General features: G+C 39.0%; 1 protein-coding gene across 2 annotated transcripts; it reads left to right on the forward strand.

Annotated features, from left to right (window-relative positions):
* The first annotated feature begins 53 nt into the window (after positions 1 to 53).
* On the forward strand, positions 54 to 9828 carry ccr7 (chemokine (C-C motif) receptor 7). Of its 2 annotated transcripts, none has more exons than XM_081607577.1 (3): positions 54 to 593; positions 6573 to 6616; positions 8482 to 9828. In XM_081607577.1, the coding sequence occupies exons 2-3, from the start codon at positions 6596 to 6598 to the stop codon at positions 9589 to 9591; spliced, it is 1131 nt and encodes a 376-aa protein (XP_081463703.1). In that variant the 5' UTR covers positions 54 to 593; positions 6573 to 6595; the 3' UTR covers positions 9592 to 9828. The 2 variants fall into 2 exon arrangements, with proteins under 2 accessions (XP_081463703.1, XP_008404737.1); XM_008406515.3 differs by lacking the exon at positions 54 to 593 and adding an exon at positions 4366 to 5680.
* The last annotated feature ends 2138 nt before the right edge of the window (positions 9829 to 11966 follow it).

The raw sequence follows: 11966 nt of genomic DNA on the forward strand, positions 1-11966 counted from the left end.
ATCGTCATGCATTGGTTGGCTGGTTTGCAGGTGTTCCCTACATTTTAGAGTGGTGCTCTATGAGACGTCCTAAGCTTCCAGTTCTACACCCCTCATTTACAAACTAACCCTGCTTTACATTTTTCCACAACTTTCTGTCTCGCCTCTCTGTCGTGCTACTTGGTCTTCATGATGCTGGTTGTCCGCCATTGTTTTCAGAAGCTCCTGTGTCCTCTGATGCTCCTCTGTTGAGTACACCCTCCCCACTCTGTGCACCAGATGGAGTCAGAAAAGCGATTCTGATTGATGGGCGAGGCAGACAACCATCAATCAAATGCAGGTAAGACAGAACACTGCTAAGGTGCGCGTGTCTATGTTCTTCCTGCTACATGTCGGCTTTGTGGGTGGCCCCCTCGTGTTCTTGATTTGCTCATTTGAGATCATTAGTGCCATTTTACAACCAGTGACTGGGATTTTAATTGGTTTTTGGGTGCTACACCTGCCGTGTTTTTAGTGTTGTTGCTCTGCTGACGTTTTTCATTGCAGCTGGAGTTTATTGCGGTTCCCGCCTGCTAATCGCTCCCTCCTTGGGTCGGCTGCGTCTCCGCTCCTGAGTAAGCTACCAACTATTTAGATCCTAATTTTAATCTTACCTGAACCCCCAATTAATGGGGCTCTCGCTATGGTGTGGGCCCGTTGGTGTGGACTCTGTCTTGTCTTTTTTTTTCTCCCATTTTCTTTTCTTTATTGACAATAAAGGGGTTTACAAAATAGCAAAAACAAATAAGTAACAAAACAGACAAGACAATGATGCCAGGGAGCACCCTGGCATCATTGTCTTGTCTGTTTTGTTACTTATTTGTTTTTGCTATGTAACAACATAGGAAGCACAAACAAAATTAAAAGCAAATATATAAATAAAAAGTTAACTCAGAAAGATGTTAAAGTGAGAGCACATAATCATGGACAGTGCCAGGGCCGTGCAGAGATCACTGAAGGGGCAGGTGCTCAAAAAAAAAAAAAAAAGGGCACATCTAACCGCATTCTAGGACAGAATATTAACAAAGCCACTCAGCTTTCAGAGTTTAATAAACAATGATAAATTACAAAATTATGAGATATACAATCAAAGCTAAGGAAAATCTCCATATAGAGCATAACACTATGCCTATGTAAGACATTTTATTAGTAATTTTTTTCTGCAGGTCTATTTTGTTATAGGAAAGTATTTTAATATTCAAACCCGCAATTTAGCAAGATATGTAAATCAGAGCTAGACCAGACATATTTTGTCTTTACAGAATTACACTATTAAAAATATAAACAAGGGTACAATGCAACCAGAGCTGCCTGTTTGCTCCAGTGGAGATGAAGATGGTCCATTCAGGAAAGCAGAGCTGCATCAAACTTTATAGTGGAGCTGCAGAAAAAAGAAAAAAAAAAAAAATGTAATTGTTAATGCATTTTACCATTAGAAAGGCCTACTGAGTTTTGCTTAAAAAACTTTTTTCTCACATGGCGTCTTGAACAGGGCTCAAAATCGCAACAAAAGATTTCTGATGTGTGCAAATAAAAGTTTATGTTTGGCAAATAACTTTTTAAGTTCACGAGACAAAAATGAGTTATTTAATTTAGAAAAAAGTTATTTAAACAAAACATTTTGTTTTTAAAAAAGAAATCATTACAATTCCAAAAGTTTTGATTACAATTTTATTTTACTTAACTGAGGTAAATATTTTTTTCAATGAATAATTGGGAAAAAAAATAAATAACATCATACTCTGTGAACCAGACCCTAAACTTACTTAAAGTCTGGATTGAGTTTTTTCCCTTCATTAATGACACACTTTTATTACATACATTATATCATGGTAATTCACGGTGAGTTATTTTTAATTCTAAATGAATATCCTTGTTGGACTTTTATTTAAGTGCTATTTTCCTTCAAGATACATTTACCTAACGCTAGAATAAATGCAATGTACGTTATGCAGCAAAGGAAATTAGAAGGTCGGACATATATCCATTATGGAGATGATCGGTTTTGGACGGGCGATGTGCCCTTATTGATTAAGCAATACTGAAGAATGACTGATATCATTAACGATACAGGGGAGAAGCTTTTTAGTTATCTTGTTTTGCTAGCAAACTCGTTAGCTAGCAGCTAATAGCACATCAATAACAGCCTAAAAATAGATAAAAATAGTGAATCAATAGATAAGAACAATTTTTCCTCACCTGGCTGTCTCCTCCCGCTCAGCCAGGAGCGGAAGGAAAAAACATGTTACATGTTTTTTTTTGTAACATGTACAAAAAAAAAAACAACAAAAAAAAAACAAACAAATAATTTTAGTACATGTTATGTGTCAGAAGAGGGCTTAGAAAATAATAATACAAAATAAATAAATAAAATAAAATAAAAAAATAAAACATTTGACCAAAAGGGCACTTGGGGGCAAGGAGCAAAAGGGGCAGGTGCTCAAGCACCCCCAGACCCCTCTCTGCACGTGCCTGGACAGTGCCATCAGCAACTCTGATTGGACTGACCCTGCTGTAAAGGGGTGTAGAACTGAACATGAACTTTCCAGTTCTGCACCCCTGATTTTTTGTATTTGCTTTGTTTGTATTATTGAACTTACTAATCTGTTTTCCTTTATTTCGGTTTGATTATTAATTTGCTCTTTTTATTGCATGTTTGGTATTTCTTTTGTCTGACATTGTCTTCCTCACACCTTTCCTTTTCTTCTCAGGGACCAAGTAGTATCTTAAGCCATGGTTAGGGCATACATACTACTCATTAAAACATAAGGGGATTCTATTTTAAGGAATTGTTAAAATATATATTGTGTAGTGCTCAGTTTGTCTTCGTGAGCAATTATGAACCTCAATTTATTGGGTACAAACACCTCCCAACTGACGTTGCACTTTTGTTGCCGCAAAACATGCCTCAATCCACACCCATCCCCCACCACATGTATACTATTGCACGAGGTGTTACTACTCATACTCTGCATTTGGGTTTCTTCAGTTTTAGTGTACAAGGATTGAACATTTCAACTTTGAACGCCACTTGAACTTGCTTTCACTAAATGTAAGAAAAACAAAAACAGAAGGAAGGCATTTATAACGGTTTTAAACCAAGTGCCAACAGAGCAAAAATAAGTGGAGTGAAAATCCTGTAGGCAAAGCCGTCAAACAAAGATATATCTGAAAGTCACCAGTCAAAGGGGGTAACTTAATTTCACAGCATTACCAGCTCTTGGGGGAATTTGACAGATTGGATGGTTGTGTTGTGCAGTTGCTTTGCATGTGGGGTATACAGTGTCCAGCTGTTGAAGCTGGTGGGTTCATAGCGGCACAAACACCATCTGTTCATGCCATCCAGACTTTGTGACAGCCCAGAGGCAAGAGATCCCAATCTTGGTCATATTACTGCTGTTATCACAATTTGGGGAGACATGGAGAAAGATTTTAGGTTCCTATGTCCACATCCTATATCCACATCTCACCCATTTTGAGACAGCTCTCCACCAAAGGGTTGGAGCATTTCAGAATGCCATCACTTGTGGAAAATTGCAGTGCCCTGTTCATCCAACCACTGGGTGCATATAAACGCAACATGTGTCCATGTGGACCCAATGGTTCCAACTGCAAGTCTTTGTTGAGCCTATGAGTATGTGAGGAGACAGTGCAGTACACATATTGTGCACCTAAGACAGACCACAAGTAAGGCTGTGTGCATAACATGCAGATTTAGTAGTTTATAACGTTAAGGCAACATCAAGGCAAGAGGACCATTCTCGCCTATGTTACTCCTGTCATTATGGTTGACGTAGTCACAGGGTAAAACTTCAATCCTTAGTGCCACATCAGTGACATTTTGTCTCATCCCATCTTACGAAAGGTAATTCCCATTCATAAGGGGAAAATGTGATTATAGGGAAGAAATACTAACAGCTTTAGTGGCCCAACCAGAATCCTGACTTGAGTCTCGTAGAGAATCTGAAGAGGGAGCTAAAAAAAAATTAGGCTAATGGAAAGGAAGGCCTTCCAACCTCAAAGACTTGGAGTTCATCACCAACAATAAATCATCCAAATGCCAGTAGAAACATACAAAAAGATTGGCTGGGAAATATAAGCAGGGTTTTATTGTTGTAAACCCATCAGACTTTGTAATCATGGTGATGCAGTCACATGACCTGTCTGGGTACTCAGCTTTCAGGATTTTTTAAATTGTATTTCTCGCACATAATACTCATACTAACATGACGTAATTTCATATTGTGGCTTGTCTTGTGTTATATTTGACTAATTCATTCATATGATAAGAACTAAATGTCTTTTCTTGTGGTGTTTTGATGCTTATAATCTTATGATTAAAAAAAGGTTGTAACCTACTTTTTTTTTTTTTACCCAGACAGTAAATGATCGAAAACAAGGGTTCTGGGAGCTCAGTGGTTTACATTTGTCTCTGTCTGTGGCATGCAGGGTATTTGCAAAGAGTATGTTTATCCTTTGCACAGTACAGGTAAGGGAAGTTGGTTAGATGAAAAGGATTTGTTCTGATTTCCTGTTTTTAACACTGAACAAGAAGTGTGCTCACTTGTGCATGCAACAAAATTCAGCACCGATGCCTCGAGGAAAGTCGCACCCTTCACTTTAGACGTGAGCCGTTTGTGCCTGTTATGAAGCTGCTGGGCTCAGATTTACCATAATCTTAATCTACAATTTGCGTTAGATGTGAATGGTTTGCTCTACACTAAAACTTTTTTTTTTTCCTTTTTTCTACGCTGTGGTTAAAACTGCCTCAAGTGAAAGCAGAAAACACAAACCACAAAGGCACAGGTGTGCAGCAGTCTGTGCAGGTCTGTTTCGAAAGGTTAATTCATGCATGGTTCCTGCTGCTGTCCAGTACAAACACAACTAAAAGATGCAGCAAAACAATTATGTGTATGCAGGGTATTAAAAAAAAAATGCACATGCACAACAGTAGCTCATAGCGGTAACACTTTTTTTGAACAGCCACACCAAACCTCCTCCTTAAAATACAAACGCATTGTTTGCGAGCTCTGTGAGATAAACTCTCCTCTACTCTGTGCGGGTTTCTGTCTTAGCATCCCTTAAACAGCAGCTTGTTTTTCATTTGCGTATGATTCATACCAAGATACGAGCACCTGCTGTTTGTCAGGTAATAACTTATATGAAAGCAGGAGTAACACAATGAATCATGGCAAAAGAAACTTTCAAAAGCAACACAAAATGTTTTTTTTGTATTTATTTGAATTAAATACACACAAGATGCTTCCACAGTCATTGGGTGAAGATGTAACATGGCTCAGCACTCACATTTATATTTTTTTTAATCTAGAGTCAGAGGGGTCAATTTCTGCATCATCTTGGTCACATAAGGCTGTTTATGGCTGTAGGGAAACATACTTTGGCTAAACTAGACTTTAAGCTGTGTTTTAAACGTCTCTTTTTTTTAAATGGAAAGCAGCATGTGCTTTGCTCTCTTTCTAAATGGAGTTTGTGGTTAGACGAGTTCTCACATGATTTTTGAGGGTGCCGAGAAAGGAACATTTCTCGTGAGTGGAGACGCAACTTTTATTTTTTTCATCAACAAGGGAAACCACCATCAAACACAGATACTCTGAGTGTCAAACTGTGAGTGGCTTTCAGTCAAATATGCCTGCTGTTGGTGGTAAGTACCTTATCAGTTAACAAGAATGGGTGCATGTGCTGTGGTGATGAATGATTGGGTTTGATTTGTTATTTACAACCTTCGAGTTACTTTTTCTTGTTTTTCGGTAATGAAACTGGTTAGTCACTTGTCATTTTTAATGCCGGTATTGTTCTGCTAGCTGCTATTCTTTGGAGTCAGAGTTAAATCCACAAACTGTGCTTGTAAAAAGCATGACAACTCAGAAATCCTTGCACAATATGTAGGACTAGATTCTGTCATGGTTAATTTTATTGATTTTGGATAAAACGGTGCAAAAACCGACATCCTTTATCCTCATTTATGAACTAACAGAGGAGCAATGTATTATTTGTGAAATACCACTACATGTACAAATGCAATGTGAGAACGGCTATGTATATACAAGACGTATAAGCAATTTTTCTCTCAATTGTAGTTATCCTCATTTGCAAAATGAGAAGTTTTCTACAGTTTGTTTTGCAAGAGTTAAACCGAGCTACTTGTGATGATGTATTTCTGTATTAAAATAAAAAAAGAAGAACTGATCTTTTTTACCTGGACTCAAAGCTGCTAACTTCTAATAACAACAGTGCCACCAATAATCTCACTGGCGTCAAAAGGGGAAACCTGTGAATTACGTACTTACAAAGAATTTTGACTGTAATCAGTAGAACTAACCACAGAGAGTCCCAACTTAAGGGAAAATTTGGAAAATCAGAGAGAGATACTCTTGAAAATGTCATCAGATAATGTTCACATGAGCCCGTGTCTTTGAAAGCTTAGGGGACACCCTTACATCTTTCAGTGAGAAGATCTGTCGTGGTGAAATGCAGTGCTAGACGCTGAGCGGCCGCCTAACTACTCTGCTAAACTGTCTCAACGTGTTTTTCAGGTGACCAAAGTCTTCAAATAATCATGATGGAAAATATAACAAAGGTAAGGGAAACTCTAAATAACAATAACATATACAGGTACATCTCAATCAATGTCATTGTTGAGTTAATTTATCTGAGAAAACCCAAGATTCAACCTCTAAGAAGATTGAAATTTTATGCAGGACAAAAAAATCTGTTGTGTGTGTACAAAAATGTACTAATTCACCCAGTGAAAACCATGTCAGTGTACTGTAATGTATACACAATACTTTGCCAAGACTTTTGTTTTGCATGAATTACTGATTCGACGCTCCGTAGCATAAAGGTGATCAGAATATGGCACTGCTGAGCTATAAAGGAAGGTGGGTTAACTCTGCTAGAAATCTTTGGTTCATCTATATTTTCTGGTCTGGAGCCTCTCATACTCCTCTTGCTGGCCAGTCAGTCACAGTAGTGCTGATACTTTTGTGAGCAGGTGTGGACAAATGCTCTTACTGTAAAATAAAATCAGCAACTCCATGAAACTTGCCAACAGAAGGAATTATGAAACGCCCTAAAATTTCCTAGTTGATGAGGACATGATGGACTTCTTGTTTGTCGTACCCTTCTTGTGGATCAGCGATTGTATACGGGAGAACTGTTATGTCAAAAGTCTTCCTCTTGATTGCGTATGCCAGAACATAACTCTGTTTTTGTCACATAGCGTTGTTTTTGTTGCGGTTATGCAATATCAAATTACCTGAGTAACTAAATTTTGGGTTTTCGCTGGCTGCAAACCATGAACAGAAATCACTCCTTGCATTATGCCACTCTGTGTTTATTGAATTTGATTTTCTTATGTTTAGAATTGCATGATTAAAATAAACAAACCTTTCTGTTAAATTTGAAACTACTATGCCATCGGAAAGTATTGCTTCACCGTCACCTTTTCCACAGATTGCAAGGATGTTTTCAGACAGCTAAGCATAATATTCACATAAGTCCTCACACCTTTTGCTATTGAATTTAAAGCTGAGCTCCAGTTCACTTGATTTCCTCTGATCATTGCTGAGATGCTTTTTCAATTTAATTGAAAAAGCGTCCAGTCAGATGACAATTCATCTGACTGGACATGATGCAAAACAAAACAGACAAAACTAGCAGCATTGAACACCCCTAGTAGGTCGCTATTATTTGGCAATAAAAAAAAAGGTTTGTACCTAGCAGCACCCTTCCTAGATCTGGTTGCTCAAACAAACCGAGTAACTGCAGAAGAAGGTCTTTGATCAGAGAGGTGACCAAGAACCCAATGATCACAAAGGTGGAGCTCCAGTGTTTCCTTGTGGAGATGGAAGAAGAATACAGAAACACTGCTTGAGGAACATGGCACCCTGCTTGAATTTTGTCAAAAAGGCTTCTTAGAAAATGTCAGACATGAAAAAAACTAAATTCTCTGGTCTGATGAAGCCAAAACAGAACATTTGGGCCTGAACTCCAACCATCATGTCTGGAGGAAAAACTGTGTAGTATGGATGACTAGACCACGTAAGGGGCATGAACCAAAATGTGAAAATCTGCAAGAATCCTGCTCAAGTGTACACAGGAGCAGTAGATTAACACAATTTTGGTAAGAGTATTTGTACATCGTTCTGAAAACTTTTTGCCTTATTATTCTAAGCCACTATGAGTCGAACACAAAGACATAACACTCAAATATATTTTAGACTCAGTCTATAAAGTGCAAAAGGGTGTTAATATTGTCTCATGGCCCTGCATTAAGATGCCCCTGTAGAGGTTGCATCCACACAGAAGGATTCAGCAGCACTAATCCCTGCGTTTCCTTTCGTAAGTGTCATTTCCACTGAAGAAGTGAATTTTTAAATGTGCATTAAACCAGTAAGATTTGCTGAAAAGCTCATTCTGTCACTTGTTCTTCTTTGGTTGCAGTCCTCCACGTCTAAGTACCTGGAAAATACAACTTTCTTCTTGGATAATTTTGATTACTCGTCTACGTCCCAGGATTACTCTGACTTTCCTGTGCTTTGCGACAAAGAGTCAAACCGGCAGTTTCGCCTCTGGTTCATGCCGCTCTTCTACGCCATCATCTGCTTGCTGGGAGTGGCTGGGAACCTGCTGGTCATTGCCACTGTCTTCTACTTCAAGCGCCTCAAGAACATGACAGATGTGTACCTGCTCAACTTGTCCTTCGCTGACCTGCTCTTTGCCCTCTCGCTCCCCTTCTGGGCAGCCAACTCCATGGCAGAGTGGATTCTAGGGCTTTTTGTGTGCAAAGCCATGCACACCATCTACAAGGTCAGCTTCTACAGCAGCATGTTCCTCCTCTCACTCATCAGCGTCGACCGCTACTTTGCCATCGCCAAGGCCGTCTCCACGCACGGCCTTCGCTCGAAGGCTGTCTTTTTGAGCAAGTTGTCCTCCACTGCCAGCTGGGTAATGGCGCTAATCTGCTCCATACCAGAAATGATGTACACCAACATCAACAACAACACCTGCGATCCATTCTCCGCCAAAAACGATAAGCTCCGAGTTGGCTTCCAGTCCAGCCAGATCGTGTTGGGTTTCCTCGTTCCGTTCCTGATCATGAGCTTCTGCTACACCTGCATCATCCAGACGCTCTGCCAGGCTCGCGGCTTTGAGCGGAACAGGGCCATCAAAGTGATTCTCGCCATTGTCATCGTCTTCCTGGTCTCCCAGATGCCTTACAACATCGTCCTCTTCTGGACTACAATCGTCACAGGAGCCGGAGGAACAGAGAACTGTGGCTACGACAACGGTCTCCTGTTTGCCACCGACATCACGCAGTACGTGGCCTTCCTGCGTTGCTGCCTGAACCCCTTCGTCTATGCCTTCATCGGCGTTAAGTTTCGTCATGATGTTCTCAAGCTGCTGAAGGAAATTGGCTGCATGAGCCAGGAAAGGTTCTACAGATACACCTGCGGTCGAAGGAGGAGCTCAGCTGGCCTCGACACAGAGACCACCACTTCCTTCGCTCCTAAAGGTGTCAACCCCACATGCAAAGAGCTCGGAATGGACTAATACAAACTGTTTTATTTTGTCAAAGCTTATCAGCTTGCTGTGTACATAGCAGAAGTTATATAATTGCAAGTTGTTTGAGCTACGCTGCCTTTTGGCTTGTCTTCTTCAGGGATTTGTTTAAACAGACTGTATTTTGAAAGTTCTCAGTTTTAATAAAAAAAAAAAAATGCATATTTTAAAGGAAAGTGAAGTATTTGGTATACTCGATAAATAAACCGTTTCTTTATGCTGTTTTCAGTGGATGCAGTTTAAATTCCAAATAAGACCAAAACCCTCACGTCTTCCACCGTAAACTACAATAAATCAGCTGCTTTAGCCGACGTCACAAGCTTGCATGAAGAAAAAAGTAATTGAAGAAATAGAAATTCACTCACGTTTGAAATATGATTTTTTTTTTACAGCAGCTAATTTCCAAATAACATGAAAATGGCTAATATTATTTTTTAAAACAGGTGACAGACACTGTTTTACTAATTACCAGTCTGTTTTTTTTAACCATTGCTGTTCCACAGGATTTTGGGAAAAGATTTTTACAGATAGATTAGATAACTTCTTTGAGAACACAAATTACTTTCAGTCAGTTTTGTTTCAGAAAAGAATCAGAAGATCAACATTTATAGGATGACGCAAAGGCTGCAACGAAATATATGCAGCAGAAAAATATCTATGAACTTAAAAGTATCTGATAGATTGTAACGGATTATTACAACAGTGGAACATTGTGGCATCAGACGGGTTTGAGTGAAATATGCATCGATGGCTGCAGTTGTAACGTGACAAAATGTGGAAAAGTTTAAATGGTGTGCATACTTTTACGAGGGACTTTATAGACCATTGCGAAACATCCTTTACATGCGGAAAACACCTACTATGAAATTTCTCACATGCATGCATTCCTTTCCTTAAAACTCATTTCCTCAGTGCAGATGTCAGGATTTACCATGAATCCTCGAAGACAAGATGGGCTCTCCTCTTCCCATCATCAAACTCTTATCTACAGTCAGACTGATGAACACAGAAAGGCATTAGTCACAGGAAATCAGTAAAACAATTGTACATTGCTTAAGGCTTTTATAGTTTAGGTTAACGAATGAAAACCTTAGAAAAGGTCTTTATTAGCTTCAATCAATCAATCAAATTTTATTTGTATATCTTCACTTATAGTGAAGATAATTTACAGAAAATAATTTACTTGTGTGAAGACAAGGTGGAGAGGATGAAGTTAGCAGATGAATGCAGATTTAAGTTTATTACTTTAAATAAGAAGCTGGCTTTTTTTTTTTTGAGCATTTAACTTTCTGCATTTGGATTATGCATTTTCTATAAAATACGTATTTGGGATCATTCTTAAAAATTGGAAACTTTTGATAAGAGCGTGTGATGCAGTGCGTTAAACGAGGACCAGAACGTTTGCTGGGAGGCAAAGGGAGGCCGAGTAAGAGCAGAGGAACTTTTATTTAGCTACAACAAATCCCAAGCTGCCAGGCAGGTAACTAAAAACCAGGAATACAGAACGGATGACGCAGGACTTGAACCTGGCACAGGACAAAACAAGAACCAACACAAAGCATGAGCTAACAAAAAGGAAAAATACATACTGGTGGGAGTGACTCCAAAAGGAATAGGTGTGGTAGCTGGGAATAGAAAGGGGGGAAACAGACCACAAGAGAAACCCAGGATACAGTCTGGAAATAAAACACGAAATAGGAACATGTTGGTGTTTAGTTTACAAGTAACATTAGATTCAACAAATACACATAATTATCCATGTCATTACATTTACACCCCTTTAACGTTTTCACATCTTTGCCATTTTAAAACAACTTTAGAGTATTTAACTTGAATTTCATGAGACAGACCTGTAGAAAGCTGATCATAAGTAAATATGGAAAAGGTTCACAGCAGAGAGGTCAGGGATAAAGTTATTGAGAAGCTTAATGTGAGATTAGGTTATAAAATGATTTCCAAACATTTAACATCTCATTGAGCAGTTAGAGTGCAACTGCAAATCAACTAAGATAATTATCAGTTTATGCGCTGATAACATTCGAGGTCCAAATGTGAGACAGCAGCAGGGGTTCTTACTGATTGATTTGATTCATTGATTCATAAAGAAATTCATAACAAAGACAATTTACAAGAGAGCCACAGGGGGAGCAAAGTATAGAGAATAGAAGGAAGAACCAGTAAAGAACACTAAAAACATTGATGTTACGTACGGAGGGAAGAGAGGAGAAGAACACTGGATGTGGGTGGATTAATCAGAGAGATTTGGAACAACTGAAGCAGAGAGAAATCAGGGAGGATGAGAGGAAGTGAATAATTAACAAAGAGGGAGTTAAACTAGACACAAAGGACACAAAAGGCACAAAGCC

The sequence above is a fragment of the Poecilia reticulata genome, chromosome 1, assembly GCF_904066995.2.
Source record: "Poecilia reticulata chromosome 1, P_reticulata-male-v2, whole genome shotgun sequence".
NCBI classification, from domain to species: Eukaryota; Metazoa; Chordata; class Actinopteri; order Cyprinodontiformes; family Poeciliidae; genus Poecilia; species Poecilia reticulata.